Source organism: Rhinolophus ferrumequinum, chromosome 26 (genome assembly GCF_004115265.2).
Source record: "Rhinolophus ferrumequinum isolate MPI-CBG mRhiFer1 chromosome 26, mRhiFer1_v1.p, whole genome shotgun sequence".
In the NCBI taxonomy this organism is placed as follows: Eukaryota; Metazoa; Chordata; class Mammalia; order Chiroptera; family Rhinolophidae; genus Rhinolophus; species Rhinolophus ferrumequinum.
The window spans coordinates 25,524,731-25,548,081 of NC_046309.1; the positions used below are offsets into that span (position 1 = coordinate 25,524,731).

The 23,351-nt window shown below is 37.7% G+C and overlaps 1 protein-coding gene across 1 annotated transcript in view; it reads right to left on the reverse strand.

Moving 5' to 3' along the window:
- The window catches only part of CFTR (CF transmembrane conductance regulator), a 157,618-nt gene extending 135,610 nt beyond the window's left edge, over positions 1-22,008 (reverse strand). Inside the window, exon 1 of the mRNA XM_033099296.1 lies at positions 21,861-22,008. Within this exon, the coding sequence (XP_032955187.1) occupies positions 21,861-21,913 (53 nt within the window). The 5' untranslated portion in view covers positions 21,914-22,008. The remainder of the gene's footprint in view (positions 1-21,860) is intronic.
- Between the last annotated feature and the right edge of the window lie 1,343 nt (positions 22,009-23,351).

Consider the following 23,351-nt stretch of genomic DNA (forward strand, 5'->3'; position numbering starts at 1 on the left):
AAAATGAACTACGTCGTGATTTTAAGAAGAAAAGACAACCCCTTGTTTTAACCTTGTCTCTATCATTTCTCAACTGTGTGACCTTGAAAAAGGCTCTTCATCAGCTCTCTCAGCAGCAGCTCCTGTTCGAAATAATAACGACCATGACTACACTTCATTTTTATGGGGGCCAAATTCAATGTTGTCTATAAAACATTACAACTGTACGTCACTATATGTGTCTTCATATAAACTACTTGGCTTTGGTTTAACTTTCAGAGCACTAGAGTCTGTTATTATTGGGATTATAACTACAATAATAGCTAACAGTAGAGTATTACCACAGGCCTACAAAATTCTAAGGGTTTCACATACATTATTTCATCTGATCTCCACAACAATTCAAGAAATAAGTTCTACAAGTATTAATATCTCTGTGTTACAGATGAGTAATTGAAGCTGAGGGAGCTTCGATAAGTTGTCCAGGGCATTTAGAATTAAAAACCCAGACTTGATGCCACAGCCTACACTTACATCGTATTTGTCATTCTAGAACTAATTAAAAAAACTAGCACACACAAATATAACAACAAAAGCACAAGCAACAATAGGAAAAAAAACAGGTAATTTGGGATCATCAAAATTTAAATTTTTTTATGCTTCAAAGGAGACAATGAAAGTGGAAAAATAACCCAAAGAATGAGAGAAAATTTCTGGAAATAATATATCTAATAAAGGATTTGTAGCTACAATATATAAAGGATTCTTATAACTCAATAATAAAAACACAAATAATTCAATTTAAAAATGGGCGAAGGATCTGAATAGACATTTCTCCAAAGAATAGGATAAACAAACACCCAATAAGCACATGAAAGGATGTTCAACACCATTAGCAATTAGGGAAATGCAAATCAAAACCACAATGAGATACAACTTCACTAGGATGGTTTTAATAATAAAAACCACAATGAGATACAACTTCACTAGGATGGTTTTAATAAAAAACACAGGTAATAATAAGTGTTAACAAAGATGTGGAGAAATTGGAAACCTCTTACCCTGCTGGTGGGAATATAAAATGATGCAGCCACTTTGAAAAACAATCTGAAACTTTTTCAAAACACTAAATATAAAGTTATCATATAACCCTGCAATTCCACTCCTTGGTACGTGCCCAAGAGAAATGAAAATGAATTCCCATACAAAAACTTGTACACAAATGTTCATAGCAGCATTTTTATAATAGGCAAAAAGTTGAAACAACCCAAATATCTATCAAAAGTTGAATGGATAAATGTATATTCCTACAAATAGAATAGTATTCAGAAATTTTAAAAAATGATGTATATAGTCATGCTAGAACATGGATGAATCTTGAAAACATTATGCTCAGTGAAAGATGCCAGTCACAAAAGACCACATTGTTCCATTTTATATGAAATGTCAGAATAGGCAAATCTATAGAGACAAAAAGTAGATTAGTAGTTGCTAGGATGGGGGAGGAGGAGGAAATGGGGAATGATTGCTTATGAGTATGGAGTTTCTTTTTTGAATGACAAAAGTGCTATAAAATTGATTGTAGTGATAGTTAAACATCTCTGCGGCTATATTAAAAACCACTGAATTGTACACTTTCAATGGGTGAATTGTTTGGTACATGAATTCTATCTCAATAAGGCTGGTATTAAGTAAAACAACATACATAAATCAGTTGTCAGTGTCAATTTTGGAAAGTTTTCCCAAACATTGATTTTTCACTCTTAGAACACGTGAACTGCAAATTCTTATTATGTTGACTTTGCCACTCTAAGCCTTTTCAGATATGTTAGCACTTAGGTACCTGCTGCAACTGATGAAGATTGCATAGCCCGGGAGAGAAACCTAAGGACAGATGACATGCAACAGAAGCAGTGCCAATTGTTTATTTCCTGCCCCCCCCAGAAGCAACACACCCAATTGTGTACTCTACTTGTGTGTACTCTCCTATGAGTACAGAAAAAGTGGCAACGAGGACAGTACTGTGAAGAAACTGAGGCATGGATACCATTGGCACGGAAAGGCCACTTCTAACAGCTATACCCAATTCACTCACGTGACTTGGATTTCAGGAACTCGAGCAGTTTAGACACAAGAAGCAATTATACAAAAAATCCCACCCATCTTGACAGATACCAGAGAAGAAACAAAGCACGGTGATTTCTAGTCCATGCCCAGGTACTTCAGAAAAGCAGCCTTAGCGTGTTGTTCCATGGTTTTAGTTTGATTTTTATTCCATCTGGGCATGAGGCCACTAATAGAAACCACATAATTGATTGTAGCTGGAACAACTGACTAGAAAGATAGGATGAATAACTGCCCTATAAAATTGTTGTATCCTGTATGAGTTAACTTTTAGGAGCAGTTTACAAACCAAGGAAAACAAGTAATACCATTGCTCTCTAATTTCTGAGTTTTATTTCCATTGGCAATAAGAAATATATTTGAAACCAAGAAAATAAGGAAGAGGGGAAATGGATTGGCTTTAAGATTTTACGGTGGAAAGGCCACTAGATTACTGGCTGGCATTTGCAAAAGTATACAGAGAGAAACTTGTGTGACTGTCAGAGCCTCACCACTATTACTGTTATTTTAGACAATCACACACTAGTGAGCAGATCAGAGAGGCAGTTTCAAGCCCGCCCAGTGGCAGCTGAGAGGGAAAGAATGAGAACACGTTCTGCCTCCTCCTCTCTCTAAGGTAGGAACAAAACATACTTCACCCAAAGTATGAGAATTATGAGGATATCTCCGATGATATATTTATTTAACTTTGCTGGGATTTGTTTTATAACGATCCCATTTATTTGGTATTCCCTCTTTTTCCAGAATTCTGAATCCCCTATTGCAGCTCTCTGTTCACCTGGTTTGTTCAGGCACCATCACTGGGACCCAACGGAAACACTCTCCATGGGCTTCCCTATCCTTTGGCAATGAAATAGCCACATCTTTTCCGAGCCATGGTTTCCATTCCAGAATTAACTCAGTATCTGGAATCAAAGCGACCTGATTTTCCTAGCAGTGAAAAATGTTCCTTACAATGTGGACATGACACTGCTTTCGTGGGGACAGAAACCCTCCAAGGAGCTCTGCGTTGTGGAGTCAGGAATCTGTTTGGTACAAGCCGCCACAGACAAAGCACATGCCCAATTCTCATGACCTTCTACATCCAAATCGCGTTATGATCCCTCACTTCGTGTACAAAACGTCTCACTCCTTATTAAATCCCAACATCTGATTTTCCACTGATGCTCTGAGACAACTTTTCCCAAAGTTAAAAAAAAAGAAATGCAGTATAATCCCACCCAACATTGTTGATTTGAGGATGTTTATTTGTTTATTTCGCTTGATAGATGGAATGATAATGGAGGTTGGAGGAGATCTTGGAAATGTTTGAAGGTGGAGATGATAAAGAACCAATACTCTAAGGATAACAATGACATACTGCATCAGGCAGACAAAGTTGATGATTTTTTTTAAAAATTCAGTCGTGATAAAGTACATTTCTAGGGTTCTGCTTGGAATCATCTAACCAGATAAATGATCCGTAAAATCCAGAATTTTTCTCAGCCATCTCAACATTCTCTCCATTGTTCGTATTTCATCCTCTAAAAAACGAATCACAAATTATAGCATTAAAAGGTAGATTTAGTATCCTCTTTATTTCTTCCGCCTTTGGCAAGGGGAAGTGCACGTAGACACATTGTTTAAGTTTGAAATCCTGTTCCTGAGGTTGTGGAGCAATGCTAATGCTAGTTTCCTTTTCCTAGCTGTGGCCTAATCCTCAGTCACCCGCACCAGGAATCCCAGAAAAAAGGAGTATGACAGAGATAGGGCATGGAGACAGCCATTGGTTCAAGGCTGACCAAGGAAAAGACTCTGCTGCAAGAGCCTTACTGTAAATCCTCTTCATCTTCACTTAATCTCTACATCTGTTTTTTACATAAGCAACATATAGGTAAATAAAAGTCCACAAAGTACCCTAAGTTGCTTTCCCCCCAACAGCAAAAAACACAATAATGATTGAATCATTATCTGATCCTGATAGCAACTTAGGAGTTCAAAATGGTCACCTATGCAATCAGGTCATTAAAAACAGGAATCATAACTTAAATCATGATCCTTTGGTGAAAATCCGTTTTACAGGCATTTAAGAATTATTGTGACTTCAAAATGTCATGATCTCTCGCACTTGAGGAAAATGAACTTTAAAGGAAACTCCCAGCCAGATTCCCTTCCTTTAGAACTCTGCAGGAACTCTCACTGGATGAAACCATTGATAATAAGGTGGTTCTTAATTCTGAATTCCAATAGAATTCTCCTATTCCATGATTTGGTACCACATTTTTCGGTTTTGTACCAATACCAACTAAGCGCAGGTCAATGAAGAAAATGAAGAAAAATTAATTAATAGCTTCCTTAAAATAAAACCTGACCTCTATTTCCAAGAAACTCAAATGCATTGAAATAGTATCATATAAATTATGCATGTGTCTTTCTACAATCTAGGTTTAATTATCCTCCCACAGGCTCCATTCTCTCCTGTATTTCTTCCACCTGAACTGTTACTACAAATTGCCTATTTACTTACCCGTCAATCCCCCTTGACTCCAAACACACCACACTCTAAGCTCCTTAGAGATTTTTTTTTACTGCTGTATGTCTTGCACCTACCACAGAGCATAGCACAGAACTGTCACTCAATTATTTTTTAAATTGTTAAATTAGTGTTATCACATTACACTTTGTTTGCTAGTTTATTCCCCTCTAAGACTAACTTCTTGAGGACGATGTAGGTGCAACATATATCTATATGTCACCATTGTCTTGTACAGTGTCTGGAACAGTGCAAAAACTGAATGAATTCACGTGTTAACTAACTACTCAAATGTTATATGTTTATAACCCATGTGAGGACACTGATATGATTGCAAATATGTGTAGCTCAGCCATTATTCCTGGTCAAATGTATGAAAAGCCAAAAAAAAAAAAAGTCGAAACATTTTTCAAAACTGTGGTAAAAGCAAAGCAAACGTGAGGGTGCCTATACTTGTTCAGGGACCGTTCTTGAACAACATGTATGTCCCTTTTCTGAGTCATAACTCAAAACCTATCATCCTAACACTTCCAACCAAGATTATTTTATTCTCAGTGAAATGTTTTCATTTTTAACGCCCTTCACTACCAAAGCACTCTTCCTAATGCCCGGCCTTCGTTCTCTTGACTCTTAGCGGAGATGATTAACACTTTGGAAATCAGAAGTCATTCTTCAGTCTACCCGAGAGCAAATGGTTCCTTTTATTTTCACCCAGTTCCAAGTCCTGGCATTCAACATCCTCTGCACTGTCTCCATGTTATTTATGCACCATTATAGACGAGGTACACACTGCTTTTAAAAGGCTTCAGAAATTAGTGTAACCTCTTACATGCATTATGCTTCACAGTTTCAAGTTGTTTCCATATCTCATTCTGCTTCTGAAGATTGTTACTATTGTGGGTTGAATTGTGTTCCCCTTAAAGAAGAGATATTATTGGAATCTTCACCCCAGGACCTCAGAATGTGACCTTATTTGCTAATAAGATCTTTACAGAAGTTGTCAAGTTAACATGACTACATTCGAGGAGGTACTAACCCAATGTGACTGTTGTCCTTATTCAAAAAAAAAAAGGAAATTTGGACACAGAGACACGCATAGGGAGAATGTGAAGATGGAGGTGGAAATGAACCTGAGGCCTCTTCAAGCCAAAGAACACCCAAGACTGCCCGCAAATCACCAGAAGCAGGAGGACAGGCATGGCATGGATGGTTTCTCATAGTCTGGAAGAAACCAGACCTGTTGACACCTTGGTCTGGGACTTCAAAACCGAGCCAATAAATTCCTGTTATTTCAGTCATCCAGTTCCTGTTAGGACAACCCTAGCAAACGAATACAATGGTTGTAAGCAACAGGGAAACTCCATGTTAGGACTATGCACACAGAGGGACAATGGACAAAGGTGATGTTCTGAGGATTTAAGACAAGTCTGAAAGTTGGAGATGAAAGCCAGTGGCAAAGCAAAGGCTAGAGATGTAGAATGGCTGGGGCATTTGTGGGAGTGTGGTCTCCATAGTTCAGAGAAGCTCAAGGAAGATAAGGCTTAAATGTAGAAAAGACAGGTACTTTCTTAGAGCCTGAAGTAAAGATGAAAAAGTATAATAATTATGTTGGTGACAGTATTTACCATTTATTAAAGAGCTACTCTATGTCTGGCACTGTTAGCAGTTAATTAATGCAAGGAAAGTGCTTACAGAGTACGATGGTTAATTTTGTATGTCATCTTAGAGGGTGTTGGTTTTGGACGAGATTTACATTTAAATCAGTGAAATCTGGGTAAAGCAGATTGCCCTCCACAATGAGTGAGCCTCATCCAATCAGTTGAAGGCTTGAGCAGAACAAAAAGGCTGGCCTCCTAAGCAATCAAGAATTCTCCAGCAGAATTCTCCTTCAAAATCAACCTGGAGCCCCAGCTCTCCTGGGTCTCCAGCCTACCAGCCCACCCTGCAGAATTCGGACTTCAGTAAGCCAATTCCATATATATATATATATATATACATATACATACACACACGCACATACCTACATACCAGGGTTGCCAAAAAATGTATACAAGTGGACACTTTGGTCAACATTGCACAAGCAATAGTTTGCTGTAATCAGAAGTGTCTGGACCACTTTGAGCACCTCTTGTAATTGCACAAGTCAAATGTGACTTGTATTCATATTTTGTTATAGGTATATATCAAGTATTACAATGTTAATAGTTTTTTCCTTTCTTAAAATGTGTATACATTTTTTGGTGCTCTCTCGCGCGCGCTCTCTCTCTCTCTCTCTATACACACACACACACACACACACACACACACACACACACTGTGTTTCTCTGAAAATAAGACCGGCCCTTATATTAATTTTTGCTCCAAAAGATGAATTTTGGCTTATGTTCATGCGCTGTCATCCTTGAAAAATCATGCTAGGGCTTATTTGCTAGTTAGGTCTTATTTTTGGGGAAACACAGTATGTATATACATATTAACAGATACAGATAAGATACGGATACAGAATAGATATAGGTATAGATGATATATAGTAATATAGATACATAAATATGGATACAGATAGATATAGATATAGATGATATAGATATAGATATATCCTGTTGGTTTTGTTGCCCTGGGGAACCCTAAAACACATCTTAAACACTCAATGAATGTTAGATATCATAATGATGCTGAGCCATGTTAAGATAAGGATAACTCATGCTGATAAGCACAATATCAGAGAAGGAGGTTAAGTAAATTGCTAAGATTATTTTCTGAGTATTGAATGGGTTAAGTGAGGAACTCAAGGAAAGCTCAAGAACAATCAATATGGGGGGAAAAACTAGTTCAGTGGTTTTCAAATGGGACTCCAACAGTTAGTATTCCCCAGAGATACTTCAAGGATCTAATTTGAAATGTCTACATTTAAAGAATGTTGTACTATTTTAAAAATAGGAATTTAAAACATCGTACATTTGCAAATGTTTTATAAGAAAATTTTAGCACAATGGATTCATCCAAACGTTACCTTGGACTGCCAGGTTAATTCATTGAGCTTACCCTGGTATCACTTTGTACATATTTGAATACATTGCAATCAGTCACTGATTATTTCCGCACTACATAAGTGAGCATGTTACTACAGACACACGTGAGCCAAGCTCAGTTAACAGCCCACCATATCTCTGGCATACCTGCTCGCACAAGGGTTCATCCAAGCACAACAGAACTGTGCAATCCCCAGAAAACAAGCCACGTGTAATATTATCATGGTTTTACAATACTGTACCATGCTTGCTCAACAATCAGCTGACCTTGATTAGAAGACTCACCATCAGCTTAATAATAGCCTTTCCAAAAAGAAATGCTACATTAAATATATACAGATTTAAGGAAATTTTCAATATTTATACAATTTCTTCTTTGGTATCAAAGTTAAAGTTTTCTTCTAAGCCTTTTTCACATTCAGGTAAAAAATATTCTTTTGAATCGCTCTTGGCTATTCACAAGTATGAGTAGGGTTACAGTGACAAGCTGTATTCTTAATACCTTCACCCGTAGGACAGGCAGTATAATTTCTTTTTTTTAATTTTTTTATTTTTTTCAGTTACAGTTGACATTCAATATTATTTTATATTAATTTCAGGTGCACAGCACAGTGGTTAGAGATTTACATAACTTATGTAGTAATCACCCCAATCAGTCTAGTACCCACCTGGCACTATACATACTTATTACCATATTATTGACTGTATTCTCTATGCTGCACTGTACATCCCCTTGACTATCTTGTAACTACCAATTTGTATTTCTTAGTCCCCTCACCTTTTTTACGCAGCACCTAAACACCCCTCCTCTCTGGCAACCATCAGTTTGTTCTCTGTATCTATGAGTCTGTTTCTCCATTTATTTTGTTCTTTAGAGTCCATACATATGTGAGATCATATGGTATTTGTCTTCTCTGTTGACTTATTTCACTTAGCATAATATCCCCTAGGTCCATCCATGTTGTCACAAACGATAAGATTTCATTCTGTTTTACGCCAGAGTAATACTCCATTGTGTAAATGTACCACAATTTCTTTACCAAATCGTCTATCGATGGGCACGTAGGTTGTGTCCATATCTTGGCTATTGTAAATAATGCTACAGTGAACATAGAGATGTACATATCTTTTCGAATTAGTGTTTTGTATTTCCTCAGATAAACACCCCGGAGTGGCACTGTGGGGTCATAAGGTAGTTCTATTTTTAATTTTATGAAGAACCTCTTTAGTGCTTTCCACAGTGGCTCGGGCACTCAAGTTCCAAAGACAGTGAAGTGCCATCAGTCTTTGAGCAACTTCCACTTTAATTACAGTGCCTGGTATGCCAGACAAACTTCAGACTAAATAGGAACCGTTTCTTTCAAAACTAGATCACAGAGTAATCTTTCTCAAGAAATTTCAAGCAAGAAACTAAATTTAAGTTAAAAGTCAACCTTGAGGGGTGCAACCGATGTAAATAATTCACCTGAGTTTCCAGGAATATATGCTTTCTATGTATTGCTAAATCCCATGTTACAATGTATTCCTGGGTCTGATAGCTGACAAGTTTCTTTTAACATCAATTATAAGACACATCTCAATTTTAGAAACATAACATTGTGAAAAACGCAAGCATGTAGGACCAAGAAAATAGCTCACATGGTATATAATCATTTCAGCCCTTACTTTGGGGCAGGAGGCTAACTATATGTTTATAGAAGGGTTTTGTCTTCCATTGTCACTTTTATTTGTATATATAACAGTTTCGAGAAAGATTTCATTTGGAAGTTAGGATTCACTGATAAAAGCACAGTTTTTAAGAAAATTGTGAAAACCACTGCACTAGGAAAATCTAAGACTTATATACCCCAAGTGTCATCTGTGAAGTTTACCATCTACCAGGTGACTCTGCCTCTTCCTTCAACCTCAAGAAAGAGAATAAGAGTAAACCTAGATGATACAAATGATGAACAACTAAGGATCAGTGATCTCCAAGGGACACCAAGGAGGGTGGGTGGTGGTGAGAGGAGCAGTGAAGTGACTGAACCAGGAAAGTAGCTGAGGGGATGAAGTTGTGAGATAAGAAGAGTAGATGCAAAAACTCAACAGAAAGCCTGGCTCAGAAGGTGTGAGAAAACAATGAAGGATGAAGGCTAGTACATGATACAACAAATCAGGATAAGAAGTGCAGTCCGGGTCAAGTTCTGTGCAGCTGAGCTGCTTCCATGTGACAATATTAGGCTACTGGCATGCTTTTGGCTGATCACATCTTTTGCTCTTCAGCTAGACATTTAGAATTTTAAAGACCCCATTTAAAGACCTGAGACAACACTTCCCTGTACCCCACCCTGAGCCACGAAGTAGCTTGTCACAGGAACATATGCAAATTAATAATGGGAGGAGATATTTATGACACTTTCAAGAAGAACTGAGTCTAATATCTCATTTAAATAATATTTATAATGCTTGTATCAAAAATAATAAATTTCAGAGAGAAGAAAATTAATAAAGTCTATGTACAAAGTGAAGTGAATTTATATAATTGACCAATTTCATTCTAGGTTTTTGGATACTGTGAGGAACTGATTAAGAATGGAGTTATGGATTTAGACTAATCTAAGTTCACATCCTAACTTCACGGTAATTAGCTGCGTGACCTCGTATAAACTCTTTAATCTTTCTAAATCTCATATATCTTTTATGTAGGATCTATCCAGAATTCTTTGAAGAATTCACTGAGATAATATGTATAACCTCTGGTACATGGAAAGTGCTTAGTAAATGTCAGAAGGTAGTGGAAGACGAACCTACAGATTTCAAGAACTACTTAAGAGGAAATTTTGGATTCTGTAGTAAGTTGAACTATACCTGTGTTTCTATTGTTAATTTACTGAAAAAATGTGAACTTTCAAAATTTTTTTCCTTGGACCCTAAGGTTAAAAGAAGGCTGTTAGGAGAAAACAGATAAGGGAGCTGGGAGAGGATGAAATCACCTCCATATCCCACATTTATGAGTACGTGGTAGAATCCTGTTTTTTGTTCTCAAATCTGTCATTTTCTAAATTGTTATTGAGGATGAGACACACTAGTTGGGCCACTGAAACCCATTTTTTTTACGACTGACCTAATGATTATCAGATTTTAATAGGCAAAAAGAAATCACCTGAAATGGAAAGGAAAACAGAAAAAAAACAAGATTGTGGTTGCCCTCTCCCAGAGATTCTGATTTAGTAGGTATGCAGTGGGACCTAGGAAACTGCGTATTTAATGTGATATATAATTATTATTAAATTAAGATATATATAATAAAATAATTTAATTAGTAAATTAAGTTATTTTAATTCAGACACCTGTATTCTAATATTTTTGTAGAGCAGGTGGTTGGCAGACCACAAGTTGAGACACACATCTCTAAAGCTTAGAATATTGCTAATTATGAAGTAAGAGCTCCTAATTGCAAGAGTATCAGTATTTATCTAAAGAATAGTTAGATTTCTCTTTCAACAGAATCACTAAACTTTGATCAAATTTTCATTAACAGCAGATTTGTTGGCTCATTGTTTTTTAATAATAACTTCACATGTCTCCCAGAATCTGACTCTGCTCTGCAGTAAGAGTGGCTGGAGTGACAGAGTGTGACTCAGGAAACGTTTAAGAATTGTGTCTCTACCCTTGGCAGTAGCAAAACAATTGAGTCAGCAAAACACTGGATGATTTCGAAAAAGCTGTCAAGTTACCACGTTGACATCTCAATGGATCCAAAGACTGCATTCCAGGATTGAATCCAATATACATTTCTAAATGTAATGATCTTGCTTACATTTCATAGAACATTTTTTAAAAATTTTTAAATGTATTTTTTTAAATACATGAAATAATTTTTGCTATCAAGGAATTACATTGTTGACTTTGGAAAAGTTTATTTTATTATGTGAGATGACTTACTCACTTGATTTTGTAAACTGAGGGGAAGCAGAGTTTGCCACCCCAAAATATGCCTCTATGGTGTATTGATTAAGCTTGTTAATTTTAAAAAACAAAAGTCTCAGGAAAAACTTTTGACTTTCCCCTTTACTGCCTAAAAGAATTTAGATACGGGGTGGCTGGTTGGCTCAGTTGGTTAGAGCGCAGTGTTCATAACACCAAGGTCACTGGTTTGATTCCCACATGGGCTAGTGAGCTGTGCCCTCCACAACTAAATTGAAAACAACAACTTGACTTGGAGCTGATGGGTCCTGGAAAAACACACTGCTCCCCAATATTCCCCAATAAAAATAAAATAATAATAATAATAATAACAATACATATAAAAAGAATTTAGAGACAGCATCTGCTCCAGGAAGGGAGCTATCATCATAGATAACTATATTTTAGTATAAGCTGGTGTGTGATAGGGAGAAACCTAGCAAGGTCCATTTGATCTAAGACCCCTCTGTGTACCATTTTTAAAGATGGCCCAGCACACATTTGTTTACCAAACATTTGCTTTTGTATCTCCACGTGAATTGCCCCCCTGCCCTTTGAAGCCCCAAACCACAACAGCCCCCTTCTCCTTAGCTCAAGATGGCATATCAGCTTCAATTACCCAATATGTCCTAGGGTCTCACATTGTTACAGAACCCCCATATGTTCACATGTATTAATTTTGGTTATTTTCTCCTATTAATCTGGCTCATGTTAATTTGATCATTGGTGAGAACAGAAGAATGTCTAAGGGTGAGAGGAAAATTCTTTTTTCACCCCCATGAAGTCAATAAAAAATTTAGGTCCCCTTTATTAAATGAAGTAAGAGGGAAAAACACTCTAGATTTGCTCTCTAAAGACAAAAATTGTACCATTAAAAATATTAACATGAAAATTCCATTAAAGAAGAATAATTAGAATGTATAATAAGTTTTCATATGTGTTCTAAGTCTTCAAACTGCTATATCCCTAGAACATATCAGGGACTCAATATTTACACTAAATAAATGCATGCATGAGTAAATGAATAAAAATCACATTTCTGTTTCAATGTTATTACTTTTACATTAATGAACTCATTTTATAGTGGTTGTCTTTCTAGCTAATAAAATTTTACTGCATAAAAACTTAGCCTGATATTACTGGGATGGCTACCTCTGAGGTTTAATTTCATCAGATTTATAATCTCTCAATACAATGAATAAAATTTTTTGAATTTCACTGTAGTTATGAGTTGTAGTCTCTGAATTAATTGATTTATGTAAATACCTAATGTTGACTGTATTAAGGATTTGGTCCAAGTAAGTTCCACAATCACATTAATCTATGGGACATTTATTTGCTTTGTGCACTTCTGTTCATAGTGTATATATACAAGCTACACATTGACATTTACAGATAAACTAGATTAACCCTATTAGGTACCAGGTGAAAGGGGGTAGAAAACAGGCTAATGCGAATTTTTAGAAGCCAACCCTGACTTTGAGTTGAAAAGTAGAAGTTCTTTTGGTAATAAGTAGTTGGTCAGCCTACTTATTACTTGATTGAAAAAATGTATGCTGAGGTCCAGAATAAAAACAAATTAAAAATTCCTTTTTTAAAAACATTAAATTGTGGTACCTATATTTAGGAAGAAATTTTGGAAATAACATTTTAATAATCTGGCTTAAAGTTAAATTATCAGGTAACCTGAATATTTATATGAAGTTTGAATGGAAAAATATTTCAGGGGGGAAAGGCTGTCTATAGAAAAGTTGGTTATCATTGATCTCAAGAAAAATAAGCTGAAATTTTCCTAGAAATTCCCAAGAACTACACAAGAAAGCAAAAAAAAAAAAAAACAGATTTTCCTATTTTATGTTATACTTTAGAACACATGGTATATCAACTAATATATTTATTCAAAATTAGGCATTTTATTTTTAGGATAGCAAATGGAAAGATTTTTAAATTCCATATTTTAAAGTAAAATTTTACATTTCCATGAAAAATTAAATTTTAGAAGCATACTCACAAAATGAATTAGTAAAGTTTTATTCAATTCAACATGTATGTTTTAAGGCCCTACTGTGCACCAGGCACTCTGACAGGTGGTGGATACCAAAAAATGGATAAGCTAGAGCATTTGCCTTGAAAGATGCATGAAAAAATTCACATGCAAAAAACCAGTCAAGGAGAAATGGTCAATAGATTCCGATAAGTCAAAAAATATTGTGAGAAATTTAATAGCTGTTAAGCTACTACAGTATTTTCTTCATCTTCTGAAAAATCCATGTGCATGTCTGTGTTTCGCTTCCTTTAAAAATTACTCAGTCACTGAACACAATAAAGTTAATTATATATGAGCCTTGAAAAGTTTTTCTAGATATTTATTTTAAACTAAGAATTTTATAGCCGTGTATTTTGACGCTTATCACAATACAATTTTATTAAAGAGCATATTTTGTGATATGTGAAAATTATATGAAATTCATATTTTCGTGCCCATAAATAAGTTTTATTGGAACAAAACCATGCCCATTTGTTTGCATATCTTCTATGGCTCCTTTCCCACATGGAGAGACCAGGTGGCCTATAACATTGAAAATATTTACTATCTAACCCTTTACAGAAACAGTTTACTAACTCCTGATCTAAAGTCTTAGGGTTGAAAAAGGGGATTTTGGTTGAAAAATTAAAGCTTTGTTGTTGTTGCTTTGCTTTCCAGAGTTCATACAGATGTTTAAAATAAATAAAATGTGCAAACAGTGCTTCCTATATAGTTTCCCCAGTTTGCTCCCTCTAGAGCTGGGGTCATTAATCCCAGCCAGCAGGGACTTCATTTTCTTGTTGCTCATAACCAACACTGGGGTCTAAGGTCTGGGCCTAGAATCTCCTCCAAATACAGCTGTCAGCACCGCTAGGGTTCTGCCTATTAAGCTTAATTTCACATCCTGGTCTGACTGGTAACAGATGAAATTCTTGGACCCCTTTCTGAAGTTAAGAACTTCACGAAGCATTCGGGGGTGGGTGTGAAGTTGGGTAGAAGGGGCTGCACCTCTGTAGGCAGTGCTATAGAATGAAAGTTTTATGTCTTTAATCGACTTGGTGTTCACAGAAGACAATATACATAATCTTTTTTCAACACACAAAAAATTATTTCACAATAGTAGGTGTGCTCTTATTTACTCCGTCACTGCAGACAAAATCTGAAGCCCCATACCTACTTCCTGAACATCTATAACCCTAGAAATCAGCTGCACAAAAACCACAGTTTAAAGGAGCGAAGTCATAGTGGGGGGGTCACTTCAGAAATCCGTTGGTGGGTTTGGAGGAGAGGGTAGAAAGAGGGTTCTAAGTAGAATTTCTAAGGAGAAGTTAACCAGTGCTATTCCTAAACACAGCTGCTTGTTCCGGAAACAGTCTCAGGTGACTCTGTATCACAATTAAGCCAAACCAGTACACACTTTAAATTCTTCCCTAGATGCACCCTGGACTTGACTGAACAGTATGAGGGAAGTTCTTAAAATTGTGACTGTCACCTCACATTTTAATATCTCTTACCTAAGCCTAAGCTCTAGATTGCTTTCATATATTTTTTCAAATAACCATATTATGTGCCTTTGAGCCACACGTATGATTTCCTTTTTTATTTTAAAGAGGAGCAGAGGGTCTGCATAGACTTTTACCCCCACTGCAAGCCTTCTCCAAATGATATCGTCACTCGGAAAGCTTCACCACATCCACCCTGGTGCCAAGCAAGCAAAAGTAGACATTGTCCTTGATTCCTCTCTGTCCTTCACCTTCCATATCTAATTAATTGCAAAACCTATCGATTTTACCTCCTCAATGTCTTTCAAATCCATCTTTGTTTCTCTCCCCACTGCCATTCTTTCATTCATTTCACCATTTCTTTTGCAAAACTGCAACAACTTCGAACTGGTCCGGTCACTCCCTTGCTGGAAATCCATGGCTTTTCACTTCCAATATGATAAAGCCCAAACAAAGCTCATGAAACCCCTTATGACCTGGCCCTTGCTAGAGTTTCAGACCGATCTCCCCTAAATCTCGGTCACACATCTTACGTTCTAGTCACATAAAACATCTGTGAAATCTTTACTGGTGCCGAGCTCACGATTACTGCCAGTCCTCACACAGTGGGCTGGTCCTGACTTTAAATTTTTCCTCACCCATCCCCACCTTCTTTGTCTGGATAATCTCCTTTCGGTGTCTACTGCAGTCATTTCTCCAGCGAGCCTTACTTAACCAGCCTTAAACTGGATGAGATTCCCCGTGCAGTGTTCCTATAGGCCCGTGAGACTCTCGGTTTCAGAGAATGCATTCCATGAAGGCAGCACCAATTTTTTTCCTGCCCACTTCAACCTTCTTAATGCCTCGCATGGAATACAGAAGGTGGTAAATAAATGAATTTGGGCATCCTCCAAGCTGCCCTGAATCATGACCTACAAAGGAAGTACTGTTCTGACTCAGCTCCTCGAAGCAGCGTCTGGGAGAATTCCCTGATTACATCAGAGTGAAACCCAGTTTCAGGGCTGAGGATCCTAACAATAAGGGCTTAGCAGAAATCTTCAAACCGTGTCTTCACTCCATGAGCAAGGAATTGGTAAGCAGGCTTTCCTCCGACGGGGAAGGCCTACCTACAAAGGGACAGAAAAAAAAAAAACTGACGGAATAGTTGCTCTAAGTATTTAAAATCTGTCCACAGTCCCGCTTTCTGTGAGTCCTTTAAAGCAGAAAGACGCTGCATTACAAGACTGTGAATATCATCAATCTATATGATAACCTCTAAGGGTGAGCACCATGGAATTACCATCACCACAAAGAAGTGTACATTAAACCATTATCTGCGGTGGTCTTGACATGGTTGGAATACTAAACAAGTCACAGAAGGCCCTGATACCCGCGGCTTTACAGTTTGAACAGTCACCGATGTTCACAGACAGTAACTGACCAATGGAGCTACACAGCGAATCTAACACGACAAGCCTGGCAACCTGGATACAGCTGTGAAAATAAATCTTGCAGAGCTCTGTAAGAATATACACACTCTCTACATCAAGCAAGCTAATTGAATTTTGACAGGTTTCTTGCTAAAAGAAGCCTCAGCTCTTTGCTGACACAAAGCTCCATAGTAAAGCCACTTTGTAAGGCTAATTTCACTCTCAAACAACCACAAGGTAAATTCTTAGGTGCTGAGGAGAGGAAGCACGTGGCAGAGTGATGTTTTGCTCTGTGATAATAACTTCACCTTCAGGCAGGGTACCCAGACAACCAGATCTCTGTCCTAATCTCTTTTCCCATCATTGCATTACAGGAAATGGTGCCAGGGAAGTGCCCTCCACAGATGTGTCAGGAAACAGGGGAATCAAAATTGCTGCTGAGTCAGAGGTGTTTTTAAATTTTGACAAACAACATTCAGCAACATGCTAAGTGGCTAACACCCTTCCCTGGTGGTTTTGCAATCCTATACTTACCCTGTAGCTCTATCACACTGAAATTACAGGTTCCTGTGAAATGACACTAACAATAATAATACATTTTAGAATGGTGCCATTTAAGGGCCTTTTAAACAACTTCCAACATTTATGCTTTGAATATTATCACACCAAGTCCTACCTTCTCCCTACACAAAAATGGAAAACTGGAAAACCATGATTTCCCTAGCGTATCAATTGGCTCTGAGGGATATTTTGATTGCCACATCAAACATAAAATATTGACGAAGCAATTAAGAAAAATAGACTTCGCTTCTCTCTTTAGCAAGAAATTTAATTTTATAGCTATGCCATATGCTCTTTGTTATAAGTATATAGGAATACTCTTAGAGAGTCAACTAATAATTGAACCAGATTATAAAAGCTATTGGAATACACTTCAAAATCAAAGAGGCACTTTTTTAACTAGCGTAATTCACTAAAAGAAAATTATATACATACATATTTTATATTTCAAAACATATGTATACAATTACAATTTTAGTCTTATCATACAAAGGACGTACTTTTACAAGTAGAACTGTTAGAGTTAAATCAATCAAAATTGACATATCTGAAGTTGAAAAATCTGCACTGTATCGTAGCAAAACATGACCAGCAAAAGGCGGATGGATAGAAAGGAAGATTAAGGAACTGGGATAGGGAGGCAATACCAGTTCCCTAATTTCCTGAACATTTATCAGTGTTTAGGAAACACTGTCCAAGATAGAAGGGCCCTTGTCCCAAAGGTGGTCTCCTCCAATTCGTACAGAAGACAAAGCCAAGAGAGTGCACAGAAACCCTAAGCTGCCCTCATGGTATTTTCTCGTTGACTAAATAGACTCATGGTATTCGGGCAGCCTTGGCAGCTGTACATCTCACTAAGAACTGTGCATCTCATAGTGGCCTTTTGTTTTATGCATCTATTTCTTTTGATTAGGATAGTCTAAGCCTTGTCTGAGAGACAATTCTGTGTATTGGTTAGAACAGGACTAGACCTTTATTTGATTGGCCAACTGGTCTACCTTGGTGACATTTCTATGAATACCCTCAACAAACAGGGAAAAATGTTTATGACTGTCATAATTTTAGATTTCCTCATGCCTTGCAAACATGTAAATGAAATGCAAATATAAATCACTGCGATGAATTTAGCATAATTTATATAACCAAGTAAGTGTAGTCCTTTTCAAAATTGTCATCTTTATGGGTATTTCATTATATACTTATTACAATTATGTTCCTGTGGCTCAAAGCATTTAATGTTTCTCTTAATTAGGAAATGTCTTTAAAAGTTGCAGTACATTTTTTTGAATGGTAATACCTAAACTTAAGTAGCATTTGGCTGTTAACAAAGCAATTATGATAAAAAAATCTTTATACTTTCAGGGTGCATTTAATTTTGAGATACAGTCAAATGTCATTTACAAGCAAGTCCAAGTGACCAGTCATGGGTTATATGACTTTTAATCTAAAGCAAGCTATTATAAAATAATGGCTAGAAATTAATGAGAAGGAATGTATATACTGTTTTTGAAGGTAATCCATAACAAGAATACAAAAGTACTTTGATCAAAAGCAGAATATTTAGAATAAGAGTTTGGTTTTCATTGGTAGCTATTTTGGCCTACCACACCCATTCTGATGTATAAAGTCTAGCATATTTGTTTAAAAATCTCTCATTACTTTGTGTCTAATACTTTACAAAGGTATACTAAACTACCTTATTAACCTGAGATTTACAATATGCTCTTCTTAGCTGAATTTCCACCTTAGGGCCTAACATCATTTACTCTTTGATCTTACTTGAGACTTATCTGTGGAGTTTTTCGGGGGCCCTATATCCAGTCTTGTACGAAATCTGTGGCATTGTATACTTGGATTTTGTGGGGCTCTAACAATTCCTCAAATATAGATCTAGACTTTTGGTAGGGATACCATGACGAAAATTCAAGCTATGTCAACTGACACATGGTTTGATACACAACCTGACAACTAAACAGAATATGGGAAATTCAGGACATGAGAGAAGAGACTGAGAACAAGCTGAATAACTACCTTAAGTGTTATCAGAAAATGCAAATTTGGAAAATTGCTCCACAATGAAAACCAATCTCTGCAGGTAAATATTTGTAAATCAATCCCATTGGTATATGAATCATAAATTCTATGCAAATATATCACCTCTAGTTAAAAATATCTTCCCATTTTATAAAAGGTTTAAGATAATGTACTTGTTTTCTATGATATTCATAAACCGCCGGAATTTTTGTGTGAAATTCTCTTTTAGATTATGTTTATAAATGTATATATTAGCATTGTGACACTTGCGACATCCTTCAAATTTTGTGCTTGACATGAAACTTATGTAAAATTAATAAAATACTTAAATTTCCCCAAAATTTTATTAGCTTTTCCAACAACAAAACCTTAACAATGAAAGAGATATTTAATATAACCTATAACCCAGATCATAACAGCTATACTCTTTTATGACTCCGAAACTGAAGGGACCATATTCAGAAAGTCAAATTCTAAGTCACTTAACAACATGGTATAGGTATGTGACTTCTTTCTTGTATATGTGGAAAGGCCATGTTAGAGGAGATTTTACCTAAGTTACATTCTCATCCAGGCCCATTCATTGAATATACAGACTAATAGTCATAAAATTATATTCAACAAAGATGAATTGAGTACACGACATAAACAAGGCGCATGGTATTGTAAAGAATGTACAAAATATGATAATTGATGGTGATGGTGATGATGATGATGATGATATAATAGCAGCAGCTAACATTTATGGGCTAAACACTTCACAGGCATATTTTCTCAACAGATTAACCCCTATGACACAGGTCCTACTAGTCTCCAAGTTTTAAAGGTCAAGTCACACAAACAGAGACGTTAAGGGACTTGCCTCAGGTCACACAGCCACTAAGTAGCAGATCCGGGATTTGAATCAAAACAATGTGAATCCAAAGCATAACACCATTGACCACTAAAGCACCAAATAAATTTCATACCCTTTCAGAATTACAACCCAGAAGGAAGTTTATAATTACTGGTACTTTAGGTGACTGTCAGTTCCTATAAATAGTAGGAACTTAACTTTTTAAAATACACCTATTCTTACAGCAATTTATTACGAAATAGTTTGGAGAACAGGAATAAGTATGCTCTTAACAAACTTAGTAGCCATTATGGTACATTTTTTTAAATATCTAAATCAACCTGAGAGCATTTTTAAACTACACTAAAAGTTATAATGTGATCTGTTGGGGGAAAAACCTGATAAATCAACAATGATTTCATTTAAATAAACAATGAGCTAAGTTAAAGTTCCTCAGTACTGAGAAGTAGCCATGGATATTCATTTGTCTAAAGACTGCATTTTCAGATTGATTGTTTGAGGAACATTTAGGTTCCTCAAAGTACTCTACAAAAAAGTCTACAATGAATGCCAACAAGCATTCTGATTTTGTAAGTAGAAGGAAAATACATCAACAGATCATCCAAGTTTTATAGGTGGAGTAACAAAAGGTGCTGAAAACATCAACAAGAGGTAATTCCAAAGAGTAAAGTCCTTCTCTGCCATCCACAGGGAGGAGCTCTCCCTCAGTGAGCAATGGTCTCTCCTTAGTACCTGAGTTCCAGGCTCACTGCACATGCAGGGAACAACAAAACATAGAAAGACCTGAAAGCTCAGTGCCTTCACACACACACACACACACACACACACACACACACACACACACACGAGCGTATTTATAAGATATTTGGCTTTTCTGATACCTAAGTATGTTGATTCATTGGATAATTATGAGTCAAGTAACAGCCCATGAGAGAACTGTACCTATTCATTCATACAAGTATAACAGGGACAAAGCAGAGAGAGTATCCAAAGAACACTTCAAATATGAAATGCTGCATTTAATTACACTTTGCCTAAGATTCTGAACTTAGACTCTAGTTTTAAAACTCTCATTAGATGAAGTGTGCAAGCTTTTATGGCTCATCACATGCAAAACAGCGTAAGTACAATATATTCAATGTCAGTTGGAGGCAACTTCAGTATCTCGTCCCATGGCTGCACATGTCCTTGGTAATTCTGAGGCCCCTTTTAAAATTTACAGCTTGTGGAACTGGCTTTGTTTTTGTTTTGTTTTTTAAAGATAGGTATTGCAAGGAATTTGCTTTCATTCTTAAAAGAAAGAATCATGGAATTACAGCAAATACTTGTTAGACTTAGTACCGTAACAATAAAACTTAATTTAAGCACATAGTACCCACTTCACCTCTCTCCCCTAAAAAAGTTCAAAAGTTCAAAACTCAACAAATGTTTTCTGAGCACCTACTACACGCAGGCATGGCATTGGCAGTATGTATGCCAAGAAGATGTCTAAGTTTCCAAGGCATGAAGGGGAGAAAACAAAGGACTAACCTTAAGCATTTTTATTAACAAGTTTATAATTCATACATTTCTTAGAAAAATCTAAGAAAACAATTGCACAATAGCACATTTGGGTCTTGAGAGCATGACTTTCAGTTGTGGTTAAGACTTCAATGTTAAGTTAAAGCTTTCTATTCAAACAATTAATTGGCTTCAGTTTATTCTTTCATCCCTTCTTAATGTTTTCGATTTTATTCCACAAAATCCATGTTCACTTCCATAACAATGAATGCTAGCGCATCTTTTTAAGAACTATTCCTCTTTCCCCAAAACCCAGTTCACACACAGGCCCTCCTCTTTCTTGGGCACGTGTCCTTCCAAAGCTCAGATGGACACCCTCTCACCTGAAAAAAAGTTTGGAGATGACGCTGGCCTTTTCCAGAGGCGACCTCTGCATGGTCTCTGGGGACGCCGGGGTCCCTGCCGGGGCAGGCTACGCTGGAGCTCCTAATGCTAAACGCCCCACTCTCTCGGTGCCTGCCGCTTGCCCCTTTTTCTTTGACCTGCTGTGATGTCACTTGCTCGAATCCCCCCACAACCCCTGTCTCACACACCTCCCCTTTCCTCTAGCTCTTTTCCCCGCCTCCACTGCCCAGGTTAAAAGCCGGGCACTGCCTGGTCCGGCCCCACATTTGCACCAGCGGCTTTCTCCACCCCCCTGCACACCCCCGCCCGCACCCCGACCGCTCCTTCCTCCTCGCCTCCCACCCTGCCTCGCTGCCCCGCGCCTCCCTCTGGGATCCTACCTCCCCGCCTTTCTCCCTCGCCCGCGCTCCTTCCAGCTCCGCGTCTTTACCTTCAACCCAGAAGGCAGGTGGGGGAACAGTCGCGGCCGCTCTCCAGGTCCAGCCACCGACGCTCGGGACAGCAGGCGCCCCCGCAGGAGCAGAACCGCCCCCCTGCCCCGAGCCCCATCCTCCAGGACCCTCCTACGCGGGACGCGGGCTCGCCGCCGCCGACTTCCCCGCGCGTTCCTCCTCCGCCCTTTTCCGAGATCCTAGCCGGGTTCCTGTTACGTTTGCAAGGTGCATTTTGAAAAAGGAACGAAAATCTCTCTCTCCTGTATCAAAATGCAGCCTTAGGGAGCCGGCGAGTTCCGCGGCCGTGCCTGCTGTGTTCACCTTAGCGCTTCCTTTGAGTGTCAGGGAAGAGTGAGCGAAGCTTTGTTAGTTTCAGGCTTAGCTGAGCTGCTTGTGTGGCAAAGACCCCTCAGGTGACGTACGTATGGGGGGAGGGGGAGTCCTACTAGCAGGTAAGCGGAGTGGTCCCTTTGTCCATTACCCAACCAACCCAGGATTTGTCCATTGTCCTAAGTTTTTCAGTCGGGCTTGCGTTTTTAAGTAAAGCTATTGTGTGTGTTAGCGAATACGATGACATGTGGACAGTGTGTAAACTGACACGCCCTCCTATAGATTTCCTAGTCTCGGTCGGCAAAACATCTTGACTAATACGCTGAAAAGAATGCGCACAGTCTTGGAAGCGAAGGTAGCGTGTTAGCTCTGACCTGACTCAAACGCCATCTTCACCTAACTCTGCAAAGGCATCGCAGCGCTCCCAGGTGCGGGCGCCTCAGCGTCCCCCAGGTTTTGCGGCGGAGACTGTGTGCCTGGCTAATGGTTTTTAAAGAGCCAAGCCTTAAATTCCCGAATCTTCTTGTGTAAAAAGCAAGGACCCACTGAGTTTAAATTGAAAAATTCAAATGACAGTAAGAAGTTTGGTCTGATTACTTTATTGCTTCTACATCTAAGGCAAGAGTATTTGCTTGTGAGTTACCTTATTGTTAACCTGTAGTTACCCAAATACAGTATAAATAAAAGTGCGTTTCATAATAATAG